At 48.1% G+C, this 26,788-nt stretch overlaps 1 protein-coding gene across 1 annotated transcript in view; it reads left to right on the top strand.

Annotated features, from left to right (window-relative positions):
• LOC147703652 (uncharacterized) overlaps positions 1–26,788 on the top strand; it is a 1,900,603-nt gene that overhangs the window by 773,527 nt on the left and 1,100,288 nt on the right. The window contains exon 6 of the mRNA XM_086929537.1: positions 19,448–19,483. Within this exon, the coding sequence (XP_086785663.1) occupies positions 19,448–19,483 (36 nt within the window). The remainder of the gene's footprint in view (positions 1–19,447; positions 19,484–26,788) is intronic.

Genomic DNA, 26,788 nt, shown 5'->3' with positions numbered 1-26,788 from the left:
CTTCATGAACTTTTTGCCTCTTGTTGTATTCTAATTTTGCAACTTTGACTGACTGTTTTAGCACAAATGAACAGTGTTATCGTGAACTATTTTTGATACATGATTGTGGTGTTAATGAGGGCACTGCGCCCTTGATAAATGATTTGATGTATACCCCTTTAAGAGTAACAGGAAATACTACCGGTCATGTGACCAACTTTGCTATTTAAAAGTTACTTCCCTCCTTCTTTTCATGACATGTGATCAAGCCTCGGCTGAGGTGAAACGCGTCATGGCGACTGGTGGGCTGTTTATTCATCACGAATAAAAGGCACTGATAACGAGAGCACGGAGTCTGTGGCTTTACTCAACTTTCTGGTTTTGCTGTGTGGTGTGGCTGCGCTCTGCTGTGCTGCATCGGACTAAACGCGATATTGTGTACGTAACAACTTCCAAGGTACGAGTAAAGCCCCTCCTCGGTGTGTGGCGAGAAGCGGCAGGAAGTAATTGGTTTCGTGACCCGGGACCGGATTCAGTACTCTGGTGTGGAGGAAGCCGCGAGAAGCCCCTGCGTAGGAAGCACACGCCAAACTTTGACTGAAGGAGCCAGGTGTCTGAACGCTACAGGGACACTTCGACAACCGAGTTAAGGTACGGCGGCTAAAATAATGCAGTGTGGAGTGTGCACGTATTCAGTCTTAGGGATTATCTCGAGCTGACTGAATTTGTTTGTTATCAGGAGTCATCGACTAGCCTTATTCACCATGTCGGCCGCCGTGTTAAGAAGTAGGGAGCAGGCTGCCGAACTTGTATTTGTCTCCCCGGCTGGGGGGGCAACAGCATCAACATCGGTGGGAAGTGCTGCAAGCGCTTTAAATCCAACGGCGCGCGATCTGTATCGCAAACTGGAGAAACTAATGAAAAAAGAGACTTCCAAATGGTGGGGGAACAAGTCCCTGTCAATGTATTTGGAAGTCGGTCGTGTACCACGTGGCCTCCGAATTACCCTGGCCCCCAGTTACGAAACTCCAGACCCCCTCATGCTCGAGGAATGGGCAGCGTCAAACTTAGAGTCCTCGGCCAAGTTAATGAAGATCTTAATAAAATATGCCGAAAGCGACCGGATTAAAATCCAAAATGAAATTGAATCCGTGGAAGCGGAACTGGAAAAACTGGGGAATGATGAGGCCAATGTAAAAAGGATGAGAGAGGAAATGGAATCCCGGCTACAAAAGGAGGAGGAAGTTATAAAAAAGCGCAAAGCGTTTAAGTTTGAGAGGGACAGGTTGGACTATTTAAATGGGCGCATTTTCACCTTCGCACGGAGATTTGAGAAGGACGGAAATACTAAAAGTTTGCTGGGAAGCAATAATCGTGCAAACACTACAAAGGGAAATGTAAGCTCTGCCTCATCAATTAGTTTAAGCTCTACTGAAGGAAGTGAAATGGAAGGTGAAACACATAATGCGTCTCTGGGGTTTACAGCACTTACACCCGCGCAGGAGGTGAGTCGCCTGTGCGAGGCCAGACGCGAAACTTTAAGGCCAAGAGTGAATTTTGCTCAAACAGGAAAAGTGCAAACCGCAAGCTATCAGAGCGACGCAAACGCCACAAAGAAAAGTGGAACAACAAAAAGAGAAACCAACGGAAATGGTCCAACAAAAAACGGGGGAATCAACAGGGAGCCCCTCAATAATCAACTTGACCAATATAACTTTGAGCCCTAAGGAAACGAAAATCCTTGGCCTAGGGCTTTCCTACTGCCCACCACAAACCTTTGATTATGCAGGCACACGCATGGACGTATATAGGTTTGTAAGAAAATTCAAACTGACCAAATTTCATCGCTTGCGACCTAAAAACAACAAAGACGCTACCAGCATATCCTTGAGTCCTAATTTGCTAACAGCCGGAGATGCCTCCTCCTTTGAGGAAATTTGGAAATTGCAAATTGAACAAAACACAGCGAATTCAGATACACCACCTACTGTTACCATCGCCAGCACTGGTAAAGACAAGGTAACAACACCTTTTAGGCCGGAATCCACTTTTAATCCTATTTCGGATATACTAACACGAACAAAAAGAGCCAAGCCATTGCACGACAAAACCAGAACTACAATCTACTGATCAAGAATTTGAAATCAGATGATAATTTAGTTGTGAAGCAAGCAGATAAGGGGGGCAACATTGTCCTATGGGCAAGAGACAAATATGTAGCTGAGGCCGAAAAACAACTCAGCGATACTGCCTGTTATCGGAAAACCAACATCACAACTATTAAAATGGCCTGTATTGATCTTATTGCTAAACTTATGGGATGGCGTAGCTGTGGATTGATTTCTTTGGCTGAATTTAAATTCCTTAAAAAAGAATTCCCTGTGATTCCTACGTTCTATCTTTTGCCAAAGATCCACAAGGACCCCCTTGTTCCACCGGGGAGACCGATAATATTGGCAATCGATAGCGCAACAGAAAACTTGTCCAGGTACATTGATTTCTTTTTACAAGAATGGGTTAAAGGATTGAACTCTTACATTAGAGATACAAGTGACTTCTTGAGTAAGTTATCTCGGCAGAGTTGGAATGATGACTATTTACTTATGACATTGGACATCTGCTCTCTGTATACATCTATCAGGCATGTTGATGGCTTCAAAGCAACCCAATTTTTCTTGGATAAACACCCCATACACAACGCACAACACAACAAAATGCTTATGGGGATGCTTAACATATGCCTACAACAGAATTTCTTTATGTTTGGGGGCCAGACCTATCAACAATTGAGGGGGGTGGCCATGGGGTCTTGCTTCTCCCCCAGTTTCGCATGCCTACACATGGGGCTGTGGGAGGAGCAAACCCTAATGGGACAACACAGAACAACAATGGAACAACATGAAATTCTGTACCTCAGGTATATTGATGATTTGTTTTTTATCTGGAGGGGTTCCATGAAAAGTGCTACTGATTTTGTTGACAAACTTAATGTAAATGATTTAAATCTTCAGTTTACCTCTACAATCAGTAATGTCTCAGTGAGTTTTCTGGACGTAGAAGTATATGTTAAGAACAGCAAAATAGAAACCAAGCTACACAGAAAGATTACCGCTGGTAACACTGTGTTACATGCCTCAAGTTGCCACAGAATCTGCCTGATATCCTCGTCCCTGAAGCGCCTCTGCCGAATTGGACTTGGTATCGTACACACAGCGCTCTGGTCGCGACTGCATTAGACTTTAAAATCATAGCGCATTGAATTGACACAGCGCCAAACCTCGCATGCTAATTCACTTTGAAGCGCAACGTTGTCTGTTTTAATTGTAACTACTGCCACCAGTGACTCTATATCTCGTGCTGCTTTACTGTGTGCATTAATTACAGCAATTCCGCCTTATAGTAATCTGCCCCCGTTTCACGTGCCATCCTCCATTTTGTCATCCTGTTTGTTTGTTGTTGACCCCTTGGCCCGCCTACCCTCCCCTGCTACCGCCTCCCAGCTGACCCTCCCACCCACGAATACAGCGCTCACCTCCTCCTGCTCGCAGCTGTGACCGTCTGGATCTGCTTCTAAGAGGTCGCTCCCCCCACGCTCCCTGGCCACAGAATCTGCCTGATATCCTCGTCCCTGAAGCGCATCTGCCGAATTGGACTTGGTATCGTACACACAGCGCTCTGGTCGCGACTGCATTAGACTTTAAAATCATAGCGCATTGAATTGACACAGCGCCGAACCTCGCATGCTAATTCACTTTGAAGCGCAACGTTGTCTGTTTTAATTGTAACTACTGCCGCAAGTTACTCCATATCTCGTGCTGCTTTACTGTGTGCATTAATTACAGCAATTCCGCCTTATAGTAATCTGCCCCCGTTTCACGTGCCATCCTCCATTTTGTCATCCTGTTTGTTTGTTGTTGACCCCTTGGCCCGCCTACCCTCCCCTGCTACCGCCTCCCAGCTGACCCTCCCACGCTCCGCCCCCTCCACTCTCCACTTAAGACCGATGACCCAACGCGCAGCGGTCACGTGCTACGGTCACGCCGAAGGTGCGCCAAAGGTAAGCCCGTCCGCGCCGAGCCCGCGCCCAGCGCCAGACCCCCTGGCCCTCGTTCCACCCACCCCACCCGCATTACATACGACGCCACCACCCTCTTAGCCCTAAACCGTCTCCCCAACTGCGTCCAAGCCGCTCCCGGACAAACCCATGGACCCTTCTCATGCAACTCCTGCAAGTTCGACGGCACCAAGAACAACTCCTCATCCACTGACACCGAACAGATATCTGACACCAACCACCTACAATGCATCCTGCTCAACACCCGCTCGGTCCACAGGCACGCCATCGACCTCTGGAATCTACTAGACACCATCTCCCCGGACGTCGCCTTCCTAACAGAGACATGGATGAACGCCTCATCAGCCCCAGACTTCACCATTGCCATCCCGGAAGGATACAAGATCATCCGTAAGGACCGCACCGACCAAACAGGAGGAGGCATCGCTATCGTCCATAAGAATTCCATCCGCATCTCAACCAGCTCAGACGTCAACCTTGCCTGCGCCGAACACCTTCACTTCCAGATTCACACCGACCCCAAGACCACACTCAGAGGCACCCTCCTCTACCGGCCTCCAAGGCCCCGTGCACAATTCAATGACGACATCACTGACTTTATCACCCCACACGCCCTCCCCTCCGAGGAATACATTCTTTTGGGAGACCTCAACTTTCACCTGGAAAAGAGCAACGACAGCAACACTACCACCCTTCTGGACAATCTCGCCAACCTTGGACTCAAACAACTTGTCACTACCCCCACCCACATTGCAGGTCACACACTCAAACCTATCTTCACTTCCAGCAAACATGTCTCTTTCAGTCACACCACAGCTCTCCCTTGGACGGACCACAGCTGCGTTCACTTTATCTACAATAAGACCACAACACACAACCATCCCCAACCTACTCTGCGAAGAAACTGGAACAAAATCACCATCGACCAGATCTCCTCAGCGCTTCTTCAAAACCCCCCTGCCCACCACTCAAACCCCGATCAAGCAGCCATTAACCTCTCCCAATGGCTATCCAACAGCGCCGACATCCTAGCACCGCTGAAAAAACGTCAAACTAAACTAGGCAGCAAAAACGCCTCCTGGTTCAACGATGATCTTAAGAAATCGAAGAAACTGTGTCGCTCCCTCGAGAAGGCCTGGAAAAAAGACCCAAACACCAGCACCAGGGATGCCTTCAAAAACGCCACCCGCATTCACCACCAACTAATCCGGTCTGCCCAGAAAGCCGCTTTCAAAGACCGACTAGATAATAACGCCCACAACAGCAAGGAATTATTCAACATCGTCAAAGAATTTACCAACCCTTCAGCCAACTCCAACGACATCACTCCCTCTCAAGCCCTCTGCGACTCCCTAGCCTCATTCTTCCACAACAAAATCGCAGACATCCACAACAGCTTTAACAACAGACCCGGAGACCAACCCACCCAACCTTCTGCAGGACCCTCACCCCCCTTGAACATCCTTAATGACTGGAACCCAATCTCCACTGAGGACACCATCCGCCTGATGAACTCCATCCACTCAGGATCCCCCACAGACCCATGCCCTCACCACATCTTCAACAAAGCAGACTCCATCATAGCACCACACCTCCGAGACGTCATCAACTGCTCCCTCAACTCTGCCACCTTCCCGGAAGCTGGAAACACGCCGAACTCAGCGCCCTTCTGAAAAAACCCACAGCTGACCCCACCAAACTCAAAAACTACCGCCCCATCTCGCTCCTTCCATTCCCAGCCAAAGTCATCGAGAAAGCTGTCAACAACCAGCTCGCCGCCTTCCTCGAAACCAACAAATCCCTCGACTCCTCACAGTCCGGCTTCCGAGCCAAACACAGCACTGAGACCGCACTCATCGCAGCAACAGACGACATTCGAACTCTACTGGACAATGGAGACACAGTCGCCCTCATCCTCCTCGACCTCTCCGCAGCCTTCGACACAGTCTGTCATAGCACCCTGCTACAACGCCTCAGAAACATCGGAATCCAAGGAAAAGCTCTGGAATGGATCACCTCGTTCCTCACCGGAAGAACCCAGAGAGTCCGCCTCCCACCATTCAAGTCTGAGGCCACTGAAGTCTTCTGCGGTGTACCACAAGGATCTTCACTCAGCCCCACCCTCTTCAACGTATACATGAGCCCCCTCGCGGCCATCGCACGCCAACACAACCTCAACATCATCTCCTACGCTGATGACACTCAACTGATCCTATCACTCACCAAAGACCCTAACACTGCCAAAACCAACCTACATGAAGGAATGAAAGAAGTAGCCGAGTGGATGAAGCACAGCCGTCTGAAACTGAACTCAGACAAAACAGAAGTCCTTATCTTAGGTACCTCCCCCTCCGCCTGGGATGACTCTTGGTGGCCAGAGGCCCTTGGAAAAGCACCCATCCCGACGGACCACGCACGGAACCTGGGCGTCATCCTGGACTCCTCACTCTCTATGAACAGACAAGTCAACGCCGTTTCATCATCCTGCTTCAACATTCTTAGCATGCTCAAAAAAACATTTCGCTGGATCCCCACCGAAACTAGAAAAACAGTCACCCACGCACTGGTCACGAGCCGCCTGGACTACGGAAACACACTATACGCCGGTACCACCGCAAAACTCCAGAAAAAACTCCAACGCATCCAGAACGCTTCATCCAGACTCATACTAGACATCCCGCGTAAAGACCACATCTCTGGTCACCTGAAAAACCTCCACTGGCTCCCCGTCAATAAGAGGATCACTTTCCGCCTCCTAACCCACGCACACAAAGTACTTTACGATCTGGGTCCCGAATGCCTCAACGCACGACTCTCCTTCTACACCCCCCCACGCCAGCTACGATCCTCCAACCAAGCCCTTGCTACTGTACCTCGCATCAACAAAACCACCATGGGAGGGAGATCCTTCTCCTACCTGGCAGCTAAAACCTGGAACTCACTCCCTACTCACCTCCGCCTCACTCAGAACCACCTAGCATTCAGAAAGCAACTTAAAACTTGGATATTTGACAAGTAATTCCCCACCCTTCCTCAAGCGCCTTGAGACCCTCTGGGTATGTAGCGCGCTATATAAATCTTTTGACTTGACTTGACTTGACCCTCGCCATCTTATTCATAGCATCCCCTACGGGGAGATGTTAAGAATAAAACGTATCTGTAGCAATGAAGAGGAATGTAGAACAGCTCAACTACAGTGTAAAATGCGTTTTTTGGAAAGAGGTTTCAGCTCAAGAATGATAGATGAGGCTATCAAGAAAACTAAAAAACTACAAGACTTGAAAGGGAACAGTTATTAGATAATTGTCCTGACCCTACTGATTTAACTGAAACCATGATTCCATCAACAGAAAAAATCCAGTGTAGGGCAATAGTCACTTACAGCCAACAACATGCTGAGATTCGTAAAATCTTCTCAAGAAATTGGAATCTTGTACAAGGAGACCCAGTCATTGGTGATCTAGTGAAAAGAAGACCAGAGATCACATTCAGGAAATCTCCCTCCTTAGGCAGTGCTATTGTAAGCAATACCTTAGACGTTCCTAAAAAGTGGTGGGAACGTATCACAGGTTTTAAAAAATGTCAAGTTTGTAAAGCCTGTAAGCACGCCATCAATAAAACCCACTATACAAGTCCTTTCCATGACAAGCCTATTGCCATTAGACAAAAGCTGGGATGTAAAACAGAATTTGTGGTATATGTATTGGTATGCCCATGTGGCCTACAATACGTGGGAAGTACTCGTCTTCCAGCCCACAAACGCATCCTCCAGCATCTTAGGGCAATCTCTGGAAAGGACCAAGCTTATCCAGTAGCGACGCATTTCGAAAAGTGTCATCATAGCAACCCAGAAGTGCTGCAGTATTATCTGGTGGACTCTGTTCTACCTTTGAGGAGGGGGGGAGACAGAGACAGCAAATTGCGTCTACTGGAAACCCGATACATCCTCGAATTAAACAGCAAACAGCCTGGGGGGGCTTAACAGCACGGAGGATCTCTATACATGTTTATGAAGGGATCTCTGTACTTTCCGCTAGTATTCTTAAAGCTGATGAAACATTATAAGATCTGTATGTTGTGTTCGGCAGCCAATATTTCGATACATGAAACTTATAGCATTAAGTTTAGTTTATATATATTTTTGCACAGTCACTTTAATTTCAGTTTATATTAACAACCCGCAGGGAGGTAACTAGTATGAATTATACATTTAATATGGCACTGGTAGTTAACATTAGGTATCATCCTTACCCACTTGGGTACTATTTAATAAACACTGCCAAAAGTCATCATATATCTGAAACATTTTTATCACGTATGACAAATCGGTCGGAGTCTAAATGTAAATAAGTAGTCTAAACAAACTGAGAGACTCTGTTTAGGACTAATGAGGCATATTTAATGTGAATGTTTACAATAATAATTTGTGTAAATAGCCGTATATTTATTGTACATTATGTAAATATATGAATTTAGATCTCTCTCTATATATATATATATATTTTTACAAAAGGATTGGTTTTAGAACTCTTTCTAAACATTAAGCTTCATGAACTTTTTGCCTCTTGTTGTATTCTAATTTTGCAACTTTGACTGACTGTTTTAGCACAAATGAACAGTGTTATCGTGAACTATTTTTGATATATGATTGTGGTGTTAATGAGGGCACTGCGCCCTTGATAAATGATTTGATGTATACCCCTTTAAGAGTAACAGGAAATACTACCGGTCATGTGACCAACTTTGCTATTTAAAAGTTACTTCCCTCCTTCTTTTCATGACATGTGATCAAGCCTCGGCTGAGGTGAAACGTGTCATGGCGACTGGTGGGCTGTTTATTCATCACGAATAAAAGGCACTGATAACGAGAGCACGGAGTCTGTGGCTTTACTCAACTTTCCGGTTTTGCTGTGTGGCGTGGCGTGGCTGCGCTCTGCTGTGCTGCATCGGACTAAACGCGATATCATTGACCATGTCATGAATGATGTAATATGTGACATCATCAGCAGTGGATTGCGGGTGCGCGATATATAGTTAGCGCATCTAACTATATATGCGAATTTCAATGGTTTTATGCGAGTAAAATAAGGTTTTGTAAATGCAAATCCCTAACTATATATGGCCTAAAACCTATGTTTTTTTCTGTGAATTTCAATGGTTTTTTAATACCAAATATCAAATGCTGTCAAATGTCAAGTACATGATAGGTAAAAACATTTTCGTGTTTATGCACGCTGATGTGCTTTGAACGCTGCCCCCCCCCCCCTCTTTTCTCTTAGCAGTACTCTCTCTTTGCAGATAGTGAAGGGTAGTTAACGCAGGCCTTTGCCCCCGTTGTAATCTGTCGTGCCTGCTTCTCTCTCTATTTGATTGATTGCTATCCAAGCATTTACTGTTTTAGAATTGGTTCTCTTTGGTTCATTCTGTATTTACAAACAAGCACAGAGTCGCAATACTCTGTTTAGTCTTTGCAGATAGTGAAAAATAGTTTAAAAAAACAAAAGGAATCGAGCAAAATCAGTAGGCCACTAATGGGATCTGTTTTTGACCTCGCTAAAATAGAAACATTAAGAACAACCCCTAATGAGAAATACGAAACTAGTAAGATGAACTTAGCTCCACACCATGATGGCTGCAAGACAGCTCGACTCCGCCGCCCACCCCACCCCACCCAAAATAACGACAAACCCTATGCAAATATTATAAATATATACAACACACCAGCAAAGTAACAGGGTAAAACGTTTTATTAAATAACTATATACATGGCAGCCTGCTGCAACATCGATCCAAATGCCTTTTGGTGACTCTTCCATTGTGAACATTGTCCCACAATCCGTTTGACCTGAAACGATTACACAAATAAAACATTTGTGAGTTTTAAATTTCCGGAGAAGTATAATTCACCAATAGTTTTCTCTGTAGATCTTTTTCCATTAACAATCCCAGTTCCATCACCCGCCCAGGATATCACTACTGTTAGTTGTCATTGTTGCTTCTGTTTTAATACAAAATGTTTTAAGGTGTTTACTGTTTTTGTTGCGATGTATATATTTATAAGTTATTAAAGTGTTATAATCCTACTATTTTTTTTATCGATTATTGCTGTTTGAGATATTCCCTGTCTACAAACAGAGAAGAATAGAAATATTCTGTCTCCCTTTGCAGATAGTGAAGGATAGGTAATGCGGACTTTTGTCCCCCGTTGTAATCCGTCATGCCTGATTGATTGATTGGCTGGAAATTTATTGTTCAAGGAATAGTTCTTTCGAGGTACTCTCTGTTTGCAAATAACGTGGAATAGAAATATTCTGTCTAGTCTTTGCAAGTAGTGAAGGGTGGGTAATGCGGACCTTTGTCCCCCGTTGTAATCTGTCACTCCCCACTGATTGAGAAACTACTTCCACCCGGACCATTTATTAGAGGTACATCATCTGACTCAACCGGAGAGAACCCCTAATAAAGAAGACATATGTAAAATACAAAGTAATCCCTGTATCCTGTTAAACAGAAACTTTAGCATGAAACACACTTGAAAAGGAAAGGAAAGAAATCGAACAAAATCAGTAGGCCTCTGATGAGTTTTTGACTTCGCTAGAAATAAGAAACATGAAAATGGTGAAAGAAGCCAAGCTTGACGTTACGGCAGCCACAAGGTAGCTAGGCTCCGCCACCCCCCCACTGCTCCAAGCATGTCTGTCCCACCGCCCGCCACGCCCAATAACGGTAACATGAAACAAATACAAATCAGCAGATACCTACCCCCATTCCGGAAACTCCCGAAGTGCAACAGGTTCGCGGCTACGCCCATCCGGAAGACGAGGCCTTCGGCACGTGTAGGGCGGGTCCTGCTGGTAGCCGTCGGCCGGGGAGGTCATCCCGTAAGGTGGGCCAGGAGAGGAGCCGAGGCCGACAGGATTCTTCTTCTTTCTTAGATAATGACTGCGACAACGGGGGGGATGTCTTGCATATGCCACCGACCCCCCCCCCTCGTATCTCCTGGTCTGGCCCCGGCTTGATATGAGCTCCCTGTTCGGGCCTGAAGCGGCGCCCTGCAGGCCACGGGGGGGATGTCTTGCCTCTGCCTCCGACCCCCCCCCTCTTATCGCCTGGTCCGGACATCACGGATATCAACGCCAGGGGTGCGCTGGGAGGGAGAGGCGGCATGAACGAGCCTCTCCCACCCCCCCCCCCCCAGGTGGGGGCCCCTCAGCTGCACCCCCAACGCTCCACTCACCCAACAAAAGGGTTCGTCCACTTTTGCGATACAGCGACGCTCCACTCGCCCAACAAAAGGGTTCGTCCACTCTTGCGATGCAGCGACGCTCCACTCACCCAACAAAAGGGTTCCTCCACTCTTGCGATGCAGCGACGCTGCACTCACCCGACAAAAGGTCTCGTCCACTATTGCGAGGCAATGATGCTCCGCTCACCCAGCGGGGGTCTCGTCCACTGTTGCAGTGCAACGGCGCTTCTGAGTTCAACTAGAAAATAAGTCCTGCATCCAGAAACGTTCTCCTCAACTTTGAAGATTCTATAAGAGCCACGGGGCCCCCGACCCCCGATGGGGAATGACTGCCATGATCACCCACGGAACGACCACGACGTAGCCGAGGGACGTTGGCGCGCTCATGCCGGCGCCGGCCTCAGTCTTGAAATCACCAAAATCCTGCAAGACTACCAACTTGATCAGTTCTGGTGGGACACCAGTATGACCCGGTAGGAGAGATTTTTGCCTCCCACCCCTCTTTGACTGATGGTTCATGTCGCCAGTCCCCTCTACTACCCTTCAACGAAAACTTTTAGACTGCCGAAAGAGGTCCCGGTCCAACCACGAGTTGGTGGAGACATTTTGACTATACTTGGACCTTCCTGACCTCACCCAAAATGGCGCCGGTACAAATGAAACTATTGTGCCCCGATTGCTCAGCCTTGATATCATGAGATATGTATGCAGTTTTTAGCACATGAATTGATATGGGATAAGACTGATTATATGTTCGGACAATGAATTGATCCGGGATGGGTATTGATTATACGTTCGAACAATAAATTGACATGGGACTTGTACTGATTACACATTCGGACAATGAATTGATATTAAGTTCTAATGCATCATTGATTACTGTATTTATTGAAGGTTAGAATTGTCGACACTTTTGGTACTTGCTCACAATGAATTATCGATATGATTTTGTCGCACTTGTCGCACTTTTTACTGATTATATGTTCGGACAATGAATTGATCCGGGATGGGTATTGATTATACGTTCGAACAATGAATTGACATGGGACAGGTACTGATTACACGTTCGGAAAATGAATTGATATTAAGTTCTAATGCATCATTGATTACTGTATTTATTGAAGTAATACTGATCCCTCCGCATGAAATTAATTTTCCACATGCTACACAAGTAAATCTCATCTGCCCAAAGTTCTTTTGCAGATCTGGGACCGGTTCCCTTGCCTCTGACTCACTTATTGCTAAGTCATTGGTGGATGTTTTTGCCGGTCGGGGGTTATCCCCCAAATCTCGAAGTTGTGCTTTAGAATAATTAAAAGGGTGCCACCTCTCCATGTGCCGATGCATGGTATGATTACCATAGCAATATTTTTTTTCGGTCCCTCTCGAGAGTTTTTTTTTTGCAGATGAGGCAGGTAACGAACCTGGCATTAACTTTCTTTTCATGAGAAGGAAAAGAAAAAAATTGCCAGATAAAATTCACTTTCACATGGGACGTTCTTGGCATTTCTTTTAGTTTTTTAATGTACATGTTCAGAAAACGATTACACAAATAAAACATGATGGTTATAGTTCTGGTTAATTTCCATTCAGAATGTCCTACACAGCACCACTCTAGGTAAATATGCTGCCTTGGGACTATTCGCACAACAGACCGCTACTGACCATTGTTGCTTCTGTTTTATTAAAAAATGTTTTAAGGTGTTTACTGTTTTTGTTGCGATGTATATATTTGTAAGTTATTACAGTGTTATTTTCCTTCTACTTTTTTGCGAGTGCTATATATTTTTAATGTGACACATAATTGTGAAGACTTTGATGTACAAAAAGGCATCCCTGGAATCTTCCGCTTCAGGCTCGGTCCCACACACCCTCACAGTGAGAATCCCCTCTCCAATCACAATACAGGATGGTTATCAGATTACAGGAAAGCGTGTAGTGTGACGGATCTCATCGGGTGGGGGCCTTGATCTACTGTAACTTCTTTGAAGAGGGGTGATTCTTTACAGTTGAGGCCATAAACTACATCTGCAGGGCTAGGTGATAGCCTGGGACGGGCCTGGACAATCGGACACAGAGGAAGAGGAGTGTCAGAGGGTGCGGTAGTGAATAGGGTGAAAGGCAGGTGTCGGGCGGGTACAGGGTGTGATTCTCAGAGAAGAACAGCGCAGATGGGAGGAGGTTTCTAGCCCATACATGAGAAAGAGAGCGGGAGTGACCAGTGCGTGGGGGAGATGCTTGCGAGGGTGCAGACAGTGGGTCTGGTCAAGGCATCTAAAATGGCTGCTGTGCTCGACAAAAGTGTGGCATTGCAAAAAAGGCAAGATGGCGCAGACAATGTTTATCAATAATGATTTATTTATAACAAATAAAATATTTACTCGCAGTGACAAAATGGCGGTCAACACTTCCTGATTTCCATCGAATCGAACGTTAACAGACGTCACGCAGCAAAAAAAAAACGCTCACGCACAGCCGCTGGAAGACATGTATCAACATATATGAGCCTCCTCAGCCACCCTCAGAAAACAAAAGGGGTCAGGATACGTCTCCCGTACCCCCTTATACCTAGTAATTTAATGAAATCGAAACCCAAAATGGCGAATTCATGTTTCGCTACCAGTTTGCGACCCGGTTCGCGAACCGAGAAGCGCTTCTACCGCGAAGAATCAAATTTTTATTATTTGCCCCACGGGACCCTTTAATAACCCCAACATCATTCCTAGGGGGTCAAGAGGGGTCTACCTAGCCCCCTTTCATTAAATTCCCCCTTCGTTTTTCTCCTCCTCTTGTCTCTCGATCCTACCGACAGACAAGATGGCGGCCGCACCGGACTGTTTAGAATGTTGACAGACACCGGAGAGCCAATCAGCTTCGCTACGCAAAGCTCCGTTACGCGAAAAGTACGCGATCTGGAGCGCTATCTGGGACGCTGTCACAGATATATCTGTTTTTTAAACGTTCATTTCTCAAAATCCACTGGAGAACATATATTGAGACCCAGCAAAGGCACATCGGGCTAACAGTCCCTATAATTTTGCCAAGTTTTGTGCAAATCCATTCAGCCGCCAATGGCTTACTCGGATGAGTTTAATGCAGAAACGCGTCAGGCCAACATCGACATCGCTGAATGCACATCAGAATGCAGTAGCAATCCTACCTTATGAAAGCTTGAAGCTAACCGCTGTCGGAGTGCGTCCTTAACCTGCGGGCAACCTGGAGCTTTGATATTACACGCGACCAGCCCGGCCGCGGAGGACTGCACCACCCCGGGAACAAGGGGGTCACAAGGCTTCGAATCATGAGGAGCTCGTTATGTGAGGCTGCAGTTACAAGGATCTAAGACTGCCACTCATTCTGAGGCCCATCGACGGGCTTTGAAAAGGAAACTTCTGACATGAACTACATGGCCCAGAAAGCATTAAACTCATCCGAGTAAGCCATTGGAGGGCGGACTAATGGTAATTGATAGGGCGTGTCAGATGCAGCACGTGAATATGTCGAGCCTCTGATGAGAGCAGGAAGCTCAGAAGCGCGTCAGGCCAACATCGACATCGCTGAATGCACATCAGAATGCAGTAGCAATCCTACCTTATGAAAGCTTGAAGCTAACCGCTGTCGGAGTGCGTCCTTAACCTGCGGGCAACCTGGAGCTTTGATATTACACGCGGCCAGCCCGGCCGCGGAGGACTGCACCACCCCGGGAACAAGGGGGTCACAAGGCTTCGAATCATGAGGAGCTCGTTATGTGAGGCTGCAGTTACAAGGATCTAAGACTGCCACTCATTCTGAGGCCCATCGACGGGCTTTGAAAACGAAACTTCTGACATGAACTACATGGCCCAGAAAGCATTAAACTCATCCGAGTAAGCCATTGGAGGGCGGACTAATGGTAATTGATAGGGCGTGTCAGATGCAGCACGTGAATATGTCGAGCCTCTGATGAGAGCAGGAAGCTCAGAAGCACGTCAGGCCAACATCGACATCGCTGAATGCACATCAGAATGCAGTAGCAATCCTACCTTATAAAAGCTTGAAGCTAACCGCTGTCGGAGTGCGTCCTTAACCTGCGGGCAACCTGGAGCTTTGATATTACACGCGGCCAGCCCGGCCGCGGAGGACTGCACCACCCCGGGAACAAGGGGGTCACAAGGCTTCGAATCATGAGGAGCTCGTTATGTGAGGCTGCAGTTACAAGGATCTAAGACTGCCACTCATTCTGAGGCCCATCGACGGGCTTTGAAAAGGAAACTTCTGACATGAACTACATGGCCCAGAAAGCATTAAACTCATCCGAGTAAGCCATTGGAGGGCGGACTAATGGTAATTGATAGGGCGTGTCAGATGCAGCACGTGAATATGTCGAGCCTCTGATGAGAGCAGGAAGCTCAGAAACGCGTCAGGCCAACATCGACATCGCTGAATGCACATCAGAATGCAGTAGCAATCCTACCTTATGAAAGCTTGAAGCTAACCGCTGTCGGAGTGCGTCCTTAACCTGCGGGCAACCTGGAGCTTTGATATTACACGCGGCCAGCCCGGCCGCGGAGGACTGCACCACCCCGGGAACAAGGGGGTCACAAGGCTTCGAATCATGAGGAGCTCGTTATGTGAGGCTGCAGTTACAAGGATCTAAGACTGCCACTCATTCTGAGGCCCATCGACGGGCTTTGAAAAGGAAACTTCTGACATGAACTACATGGCCCAGAAAGCATTAAACTCATCCGAGTAAGCCATTGGAGGGCGGACTAATGGAAATTGATAGGGCGTGTCAGATGCAGCACGTGAATATGTCGAGCCTCTGATGAGAGCAGGAAGCTCAGAAACGCGTCAGGCCAACATCGACATCGCTGAATGCACATCAGAATGCAGTAGCAATCCTACCTTATGAAAGCTTGAAGCTAACCGCTGTCGGAGTGCGTCCTTAACCTGCGGGCAACCTGGAGCTTTGATATATATATATATATATATATATATATATATATATATATATATATATATATATATATATATATATATATATATATTTTTTATATTTGTATATATATTGTGTTTTTCATGCATTGGCTACACACTATGTGTGTAATTGTGGGTATTATGTACTGTGTACACTGTATATGTATATATCTACTGTCATTGGTCCGTCCGGGTGCCTCGAAGGCACAGAAAAAAGGGCAGAACTGATGTCATCACACCGACGTAGGCCTAAGAAGGAGTCAGTGACGTCAGTCGGAGTCGTGCGCGATGTTGTGCTCTTTTGACGTCGTCCACGCCAGCGTGCTACAAAAGAATTTTCCGAACGTTGCTGACGCAGGGGGATATTCACAAGGTGAGGAATCCACAGGCAGATACTGTATCCACCAAAAAACGTGTTCCTCTTGGCCAAGGGAGCTATAGAGAGGGTACCCAGGCAAGAAATAGACTGTGTTTGCTATTCCCGCTATTTTCAGGTTCCAATGAAGGACAAAGACATTCGTCCTATCCTCGACGTCAGAGACCTCAATTACTTCCTGAAAAAGGAGAAGTTCAAGATGCTCACCCTTGCTTAGGTCCTGCCTGCACTGGTCACGGGAGACTGGATGGTAGCATTGGACTTAAAATATTCCTATTTCCATATTCTCATCCTGCCTGCCCATAGCCACTACCTGCGGTTTATGGTGCACCAAGAGCACTTTTAGTTTACTGTGTTCCCCTTTGACCTCACCAGTGCCCCTCAGCTGTTCACAAAAGAGATAGCGGTCGTCGCAGCCCATCTGTGGAGGTCTGGGGTTCCAGTCTTCCCCTACCTCGACGACTGGTTGTAGAAGGCGGGTTGTCTCAGTCAACTCCTACCTTCAGACTACGGTGAACCTCCTGCATTCATTGGGGTTCCCTATCAACCTGCAGAAGTCACACCTGACTACCTCTCAGATGCTTCCTTTCATCAGAGAAGTTCTGGACACAGTGCAGTTTTGGGCTTATCCTCCCGAGCGGCGAGTCCAGCATATTCAGGATTTGATACCGATGTTTCAGCCCCTATCCTGGATTTCTGTGAGAATGACTCTGAGGCTGTTAGACCTCACGCCTCCTGCATCCTGCTTGTGGACCATGCCAGATGGCACATGCAGGCTCTTCTGTGGGACTTGAAGTTCCAATGGTCACAGCTTTGGGAAAATCTCACCGACCAGGTATTGGAGGGCACCGCAAATGACCTGCGTTGGTGGCTGACAAATTGCAATTGGGTCAGAGGTAGACCCCTCTCCCTTCCCCAACCAGATCTCACATTAGTGACGTAGGTGTCACTTCTGGGATGAGGCGGCCGTCTGGGAAAGGTGGAGCTCAGAGGACTCAGGTCTCTGGCAGAAGTCAGGCTCCATATGCACCTTCTGGAGCTTTGTGTGATCTGTTTGCTACTGAAAGCCTTCTTACCATTTATCAACGGAATGCTAGTGCAAGTGTTCAGACAACACTGCCACCGTGTGATACTGCAACAAACAGAGCAGAGTGGGGTCATGGATCCTCTATCAAGAGGCCATACGTCTCTGGACTTGGCTGGAGCAACAGAGCAATTCCCTGGTGGCTCAACATCTGCTCGGTTCTCTGAACGCCAGAGCGGAAGAACTCAGCCGTCGATGCCTTGAGGATCATGAGTGGCGTCTCCATCTGTGGGTTGTGCAAGGTATTTTTCAAAATTGGGGAGAGCCTTGGTTAGATCTGTTCACTTCCGAAGAGAACGCACAATTTCAGCAGTTTTGCACGTTGGAGTTTTCAAGGGAGCTCTCGTTCGGCAACACTTTTCATCGCGAGTGGTGCACCGGCCTTCTGTACAACTTTCCGCCCAAACCACTCCTGCCCAGGGTTCTCAACAAGATCAGGAGGGTCTGGGCCCAAGTCATCTTTGTGGCTCTGGACTGGGCACAGAGCATCTGGTATCCTAAGCTTTTGCAAATGATCCTCGATCCTCCTATCAGGCTGCCTCTTCGAGAGGATCTTCTGTCCCAGCAGCAGGGGAGGGTTCTCCACCCACACCTGTCTACTCTCCGCCTCCTTGCGTGGAGATTGAGCGACGACAGTTGAAAGCTTTTGACTTTCCTGCTAAAGTCTGTGAAGTTATCCTGGGAGCCAGGGGTCCCTCTATAAAGCTGGTAAACGCCTGCTGATGGCAACATATTGTAAATATTGCACAGAACGGTCTGTTGACCCTTTATCTAGTTCCCTCTCAATAATTCTCCTGTTTATTCTTTCTCTGGCCCAGCAGGGCTCTGCTCTGGGCACCATGAAGGGCTATCTTTCAGCCTGTCTGCTTTTCTGAGGTTACCAGACCAACCATAATTTTTTTAATCACCTCTGGTACAGAGATTTCTAAAGGGGCTCCGTCACTTGTTTCCTCTTTCATCTTTTATGATGCCCCAGTGGGACCTTAATTGGGTTCTCACTTTCTTGATGTGTGCACCTTTTGAACAATATCATAACTACCCCCTCCGCTGCTCACTATCAGAACAGCCTTTTTAGTGGCAATAACTTCTGACAGGAGGGTGGGTGAATTGAAGGCTCTGTCATCTCAGCCTCCTTACCTGACTGTCTTTCTGGACAAAGCAGTGCTCTGCACTAGGGCTTCCTTTCTACCCAAGTAGTAACACCTTTTCACATGGCACAATCTGTCCCCTTGCCCACCTTCTATGCTCCTCCGCATCCTTCTAAAGAAGAAGAGCGTCTCGACCTTCTGGACACAAAAAAACAAAAAAAACGATGCGGTTCTTACTTGAGCGCAATAAAACGTTCCGGGTGGACGATAAGCTTTTCACGGGGTATGCTGGAGCAAAGGAGGGATGTGCTGTTCAGAAGGGGACCATATCACATTGGGTCATCCTCTACATTAAAATATGCTATGCCTTGGCGAAGAAACAGCCCACTGAAGGTATTAGGGGTCATTTCACCAGGCCAAAGGGAGCCACCACCGCTCTTTAGAATGGTGTTCTGATCCATGACATTTGCCAGGCAGCCACGTGGTCATCTCTGCACTCATTCACCAAGCATTATTGCCGAGATAAGTGAGTAACTTGTCCTTTATTTCATTAACCCTCATATCTACAGGAAGTTAAGTTCTGTTCTTTACTCACCTGTTTTCTTGGGTATCCAGTATTAATTTATAAATTTCCCCTTTTCAGGATTCGAAAGACCAGCTACACAAGCTCCTCTTTCAGGTAAGAAACTTTCTGCATGCTTTAAAATGTATTCTGTGAATTAAAAACCTTTCCACTGCCTCAGAATGTAGAGTTGTTAGCACAGTTCTGAGTTATAGTGGTAGTAGATAGTTATGCGTAGCTGCCAACTTTTCAACATCTATTACGTTGCCCTAAAACTAGTTCCATGCTAAAAATGTTAGTGTTGATTTAGATAAAGTGCAGCAGTGGAATTTTCATAAAAATATAATGTCAAACATATGTGAGACCTTTTTTATGTTTACATTTTTTTTTTTTTTTTTAAAACCTTTATTTACAAATGCACAGTACACAGCGTCTGCCTACAACCCCGCAGGGCCGGCCGCTATGACAAAGACAGGCTAAGCGAAAAGTGGATTATGAGGCAGTCCGTTGCTGGAGCGATCCATTACATCAACATTGTCGGCGAGAGCACAGTATCATACAATAGGATACGAAAGGTTTAATTTTATGTTTTTGTTGAAGTGAACACAAACAGACAAACACATGGTATCATAGTGGCAAGGGTTGCTGGAGGCGGGGGAGAGGGGAATTGATGCAGGAGAAATATCAAAGGCAAGGGGGGGGTGACGCGCGCAAGTGAGCAGGGCATGTGGTAAGTAGCGGAGAGGAACGTAAATCACGGAGAGGAGGGGAGGGTGATCTCGTACTCAAGTGGAGGTGAACAGATGTCTCCACGATAGGTATTCCAGGGAGCCCCAACTCTGGACCATTTCCCTGGACGCCCCCGGGCCTCATATACCGTCTTCTCTCGGAACATGGACCAGTCCATGTTCTCTTTCCAGGCACTCAGAACTGGTGGTCTAGGGGAGCCCCAGAGCTGCGCAATATCCCTCTTAGCGATCATATTGCCTAGGGTGACCCAAAGTGTCTGGGCAGCAGTACAATCAGTCGGTTCCCACACATTCAACAGACAGCGACGCGCCTCAGGGAGCAATAGGACCCCCGTGACACGACTCATAACATCATGCACCCTGGACCAGTACGCTACAATCATTGGACATTCCCACATAACATGAAGAAAGGTACCATCCATTCCACAGCCACGCTTGCAGCGTCCGTCTGTAGCCAGACCCATTCGCACCAGTCGCATTCCAGTGAGGTACACACGATGAAGGATTTTCAATTGAACAAAGCGAAGTCTAGCAGGAATAGCCACCTCCTTAGGAGAAGACAAAGCGGACTGCCAGTCCTCGTCATCAATTTCGAGACCGTCAGCAGTCCAGGCAGCCCGGAGCTTCTCGAGCTGGTCAGCTCTGTTATTTATAAGCTTCTTATAAATCAAAGAAATGGTACTGTCTGGGACGTGGCCATCTAGAACTCGATCCTCCAGCGGGGAGGACTGCGGAACGTCCGTACCAGAGGGGAAGACAGAGGACAAGGCATGTCTCACCTGCATATATCGGAAGTGCTCCCTATCGTCAAGCCGGTATTCCAGCTTTAGTGATTCAAAGGACTTAACCGCGCCACGTGTCCAAAGGTCCCCCACAGTACTAATCCCAATCATGTCCCATTTCTCAAACCCTTTCGTCTTCCACAGATTGCCCAGTCGTTCCGAGTCATACAGTGGCGTCATACGTGTCAGTCTACCACCCCAACCCGTGGCCACTGTAGCGTCCCGCCATGCACGCACTGCGCATTTCGTCGGGCCCGTGAGGAGTCGAAAGGGGGCCTTAGAGTACAGCGCCCTATTAAAGTTACCACCGGGCAGCTGCAGTTTATCTAATGCAAAGGCAGGGGCAGGCTCCGGAGAATAAGTCGCATGGTTGATGGCGCACAGGTGTGAGGCCCAGTAATATCGTCTGATGTCTGGTAGCGCAATACCTCCGTCGTACCAGGAGAGCGTGAGCTTGGATAAGGCAATACGGGCACGGCCATCCCAGATAAGTTGCCGCTGTAAACTCTCGACTTCATGGAAATAGCGGGCCGGAACGGGGTCGAAGAAATTTTGCAGGGCGTAGAGAAAGCGAGGAAGCGACATCATTTTAAAAAGCGCCGCCCGGCCCAGTGGAGATAGGGGGAGATCGCGCCATCTCCGAACATCCTGCTTCAGTCTGCGGAGCGGAGCATACAAGTTCCGCTCATAGCGGACCGAAGAGATCATGGATACATGGACCCCCAGATACTTAAATCCGTCGGTCGCTACCAGGATGGGAAATCTGCGGGGAAGAGGCGGTAGGGTACCAGCTATGGCGTAGACACAGGACTTGGTCCAATTAATGACCAGTCCCGAGTTCTTGCCGAAGGAAGTGAGGACGTCGAAAAGAACATTTAGTGACTTCTGAGGGGAAGTAAGATAAAGGAGGATATCGTCCGCGTATAGGGAGACACGATCCTCTAGGTCCGGGGACCATCGGATCCCTTTGATCGAGGGTTCCCACCGGAGCCATGCGGCAAGTGGTTCGAGTGCCAGAGCAAACAGAAGCGGAGAAAGGGGACATCCTTGACGTGTGCCGCGGCCCAGGGGAAAGGGGTCTGAACATCTTCCATTCACCGCGACCTGAGCTAGCGGCCGTTCATAAAGAAGTTTGACCCATGCGATGAACTTGGGGCCAAAGCCAAATTTGGCGAGGGTTGCCCATAGGTAGGGCCATTCAATGGTGTCGAATGCCATCGTGGCGTCCAGGGAGGCGATCACTGCCGGCTCGGCGAGAATAGAAGCTCTCGCGAGAACACTGTGGAGCCTGCGTAAATTAAGAGCAGTGTTCCTGTGGGGGATGAAACCGGATTGATCCGGGTGGATCAGGTCACAAATCACAGTAAGCATACGGTTAGCCAACACCTTAGCGAGGATTTTGGGTTCCGCATTAAGGAGGGAGATGGGGCGGTACGAGGCACAACGATCACGAGGTTTGCCATCCTTATAAATGACCACTATAGTAGCTAGGCGCTGCTCAAGGGGGAGGCACCCGGCCTCAACCGCCTCGAGAAACATGTGACGCAAGTGGGCGGCCATCTTGTCGGGACAAAGTTTGTAAAGTTCAATGGGGAGTCCATTAGGGCCCATTGCTTTACCCGAGCGAAGGGAACGAATTGCGAGGGCAATCTCGTCAACAGTAAAGGGGGCCTCCAGAGCGAGGTGGTCCGCTTCAGACACAGTAGGCAGGGCAATGTCACGCAGGAGCAACCTGGAGTCGGCCTCATCACGATCACTAACAGGCGTATAAACCATACGGAAATGGTCAACAAAGCACTCAACAACTTTACCCGGATCAGAGACAGTCACGCCAGAATCACAAACAATGGAGGGAACAACCCGACTAGCACGCTCAGTCTTATCTAGCCATGCGAGAAGCTTGCTAGCCTTGTCACCCACATCATACAGTCGACCAAGTTGATTGGACCTCATCAATTTAGCAGCGTCCGTGACACAGGCTTTATAGTCTGCTTGTTTCAGTTCCAATTCATGCAACAGTGCAGGTGTGTCGTTCCCACCCAGCTCACTTTCAAGTGCAATGATTTCGGTTTCAAGAGCCACAACAGCCTCCCTTTTGACCCTACGCTCGGTGGCAATGAGTGAGAGGGCTGAACCCCGAATAACCGTCTTGAAGGCCTCCCAAAGAACAGTGGGGGAAGTGACTGAGCCCAGATTCTCAGAAAAATAGCAGTCTATTGCCTTAATCAAGTCTGAGCGGAGCCGGGGGTTTTTCAAATGCCAGGGAGGGATCGGGGGAATTCTATTGCCAGGTGGGCCACCCACAGAAATCGTAATCAGCAAGGGAGAGTGATCCGAGATACCCCGGGGTAGATGCCGGATCTCACGTACAGTGGACAAAGTGGAGGCTAACATAAGAAAATAATCGATACGGGAGAGGCTGCCGTGCGCTCCAGAGTGAAAGGTGTATTGCTGGAGTGAGGGATGTAGTGAGCGCCAGACATCAACTAAGCCAAAAGTGTCAGCCATTTCACTGAGCCACATCTGGGACTGCGGCAACACCCTAGGGGGTAGTCGGTCGCAGTCACCGGACATGACAGAATTGAAGTCCCCACCCAGGATCAACAAGCCGTCTGGCAGCCCAAGAAGAGTCCTGCCTAAATCAGCATAAGTGGTCGCTTGCAGTCCCGGGGGGATATAGACAGCAACAAACACGACCTGTTTACCCTCCCACCTCCCCGAAACAGCAGCATACCGCCCGCGCCCATCAAGGATAACATCGTCGACAGCAAGAGGAAGGGAAGATTTTACCATAATACCCACACCCCGGGAACCCGAGGTGAAACCCGCATGTGCAATCAGTCGATAACCCCGGCGGTCTAAGGCCTTGCAAGCATTGCCAATCAAATGGGTCTCCTGAAGAAAAACAACATCAGGGGCATGGCGCCTCAAAAATTGCAATACAATGCCCCGCTTAATCCTATCACCCAGACCATTTACGTTCCAAGAAAGAATCCGCATCTCACCCCCCCCCCATTACAGCAGAGACACTTCACACCCACCCCCCAGCAGAGCCCACTATAAACAGTCATTGCAAAATATAGAATACCATGAAACAAAGAACAGAACCAATTAAACGAAACACAACTCAGTCCCCAAACACAGACCCCAAAACCCAAACCCGTTACAACACCCCCCTCCCTGCACCCCTGCTGACTAAGAAGCCACCCCCAACTGCAGTGTGCCTGTCGCCCCGTACTTCTACACAAAGAACCCCCCGAGGAGGAAGGGAGAAATCACCCGTTACCGCACCGCCACGGGCAGAGTCAATAGGGAATAAGTCAATTTGTACAGTATATTACATAGTCTCAATCAGAACCTCCAGGGCATCTGTTACTCCTGGGCCGCTGCACCACCTTCCGCACCACCAGGGCTTCCGCTCCCAAAGTCGTCTGCCGGCAATGAGTCTAGCCAGTCGGCTGCACGTTCAGGTTGATCGAAGAAGTAGGCACGTTCCCGATATTCGATCCGGAGCCGGGCCGGAAATAGCATGGCATATTTTAGTCCCCGATCCCTCAGGCGACGCTTCACCCCAAGAAAGCCTGATCTTTGCCGCTGCACTTGAGGAGTGAAGTCAGGATATATGGATACAGAGTTATTGTCATACTTCAGGGGACCATGCTTACGGGCGGCCTGGAGGATAGCATCTCTGTCTCGGTAGTGGAAAAGCCTGGCGATGATAGGCCTCTGTGGGTTTCCAGGCTTCACTTGGCCTCCGGGAAAACGATAGGCACGCTCTACGGCAAAAAACTTACTAAGTCCTGCCGGAGCCAGCTGGGCGACTATTAATTCCTCGACCAAAAGGTCGGTCGCTACCGCACCATCGCCTTCCGGCACTCCGACGAGGCGTATGTTGTTCCGCCTGGCCCTGTTATCATAGTCCTCCATCCGCTTGAGCAGTAGGTCGTGCGATGCACGCAGATTGCCAATTTCGGATTGCGCCTCGGCCATGTCGTTCACCAGGCTCGACGTTTTAAGATCCAGCGCCTTCACCCGCTCATTTGTTTTGGCCAGGTCGGCTCGAATCAAAGTCACATCCACCGCCACCGTATCTATTTTGGTCACTACGGCTTCGAATTGTTGGCCCATATCAGCCTTGAGACCAGCAATGGCAGCCATGAGGTCTTGGAGCGACACTTCCGACGTGGACGATGTGTCGGTCTGAAGTCCTTCAGCACCCATGCATACGGCCCCGGGGGAGCCTTTCGGTAGGGTATAGCGTTCGATCATGTTCGTCTGGATCGATCCCCCCCGGGTCGTAGTCTTACGACGTCTTTCGGCCTCCACTTTCGTCGCCATCGCGCATTCAAGTCTGCCGATTAGCCGGAGAGGTGACGGACAGGCTGAAAAGTCTAGAAAACTCCGATGTGTCACTGGCACAGAGGTGTCGCAGCCTCCTTGCAAGTCCAGCGGAGGAGCGTACGACTGAACAAGCAGCAGGCGAGGCAGGGTAGGAGGAGACAGGGACAAAGGGAAAGAAACCGAAAGTGAAAGCAATACACCTCCGGCGGGCCAGATGCCAGGCAGCCGTTGTTGTTCAATTACAGGTCGGCTACAGTGGGCAGCCGAGTCCCCGGCCGCGCCCGTGGGCAGGCCAGAAAGTTGCAAGTTGTAGAAAAGTGGTCCCCAGGGTCCGATTTCGACCGGAAAAGGATCAACGGCCTCAGCGATGGTAGCTCTACAAAAGCCCGTCAAAATGACCAGGATAGGTGAAGGATAGATAAAGGAGGACGGCGCGGGTCTCGGGAGCTCTCTGCTCACGCGACCATCTTGGATGCCCGCGTAGCTCCTCCCCCATGTTTACATTTCTTTATTTGCATTTTTATATTATTGTTACAGAATTCAAATGGTACTTGGTATAAAATATATGATGAGATCAGACAGATGGAGTCCGCACATACTTAACTTGATATTAAGTCATGACAATTTGAATATGATAGCTCTGTCAGGCACATGTCTTGTTTCTCAGTTTGTTGGTAATAATTACAATATTCTGCTTTCTGCCCAGCGAAAATGTTAATAAGTAGCACTTATTTCTGCTATGTGCCATGACCTGACAGAATCATGAACCAATCTGCCCACGGTGACCAGGTTGGACCCATGTGGTCTTTATTACAAGTAATAGTGCAATGCATAGTAACATAGGAATAAACTTGTTACAACATACCATACACAAGGATCGTTTCAGGTTATTATTGATAGTTGTGCCATGAGAGTACCCATCCCTCAGTCCCGAGCCCCATCCCCACAAGAAACAGAGTAAACAGAAAGTTGAAGTAATCCTGGTTCCCAAATATATCAACGGTACTCTCTCATATAGTATGAGTGCCAAATTAATGTGTGTGACACCTGAGTCGTGGATCGCTTAGATGTTTGCTTCTGGCCCAGTCACGTCGCCAATAAGCAAATTATTACCATCTAAATTTTGGTCTATTTGTTTTAGCTCCAACAGTATTGTATCCCAGCATTGCGCAATAGGGTATTTATGCCAGCCAGCTGTCTCCTCCCTTTGCAGTGCCGTACTTTCCGCCTGTGCCCATACCACTAGAGAGTTTTTCCAGCTGTAAAGGGCAGGAGGCTGCCTGTTTTTTCATTGTTTGGCGATTAACCTTTTTGCTACAATAAGACCTAGATCTGTGAATCTGGAAGTGACTTTGTGTTTTTTGGGTCTGTGAAATAAACCTAGTATGCATTTTTTCCATATGTGCAATTGGGGTCTATCAGTGTATGTTGCCAATGTCGCCGTCACATATTCCCAGTGTTGTTAAAGTGTAAGGCAGGACAATAACGTGTAGTAAGCGGGCGCCTACCTGCAGGCATCACGGGCAGGCGGAGTTAGTTAGTTGAATGTA

Source organism: Lissotriton vulgaris, chromosome 7 (genome assembly GCF_964263255.1).
Source record: "Lissotriton vulgaris chromosome 7, aLisVul1.2, whole genome shotgun sequence".
NCBI classification, from domain to species: domain Eukaryota; kingdom Metazoa; phylum Chordata; class Amphibia; order Caudata; family Salamandridae; genus Lissotriton; species Lissotriton vulgaris.
This window is presented reverse-complemented; position numbering and strand designations above follow the sequence as displayed.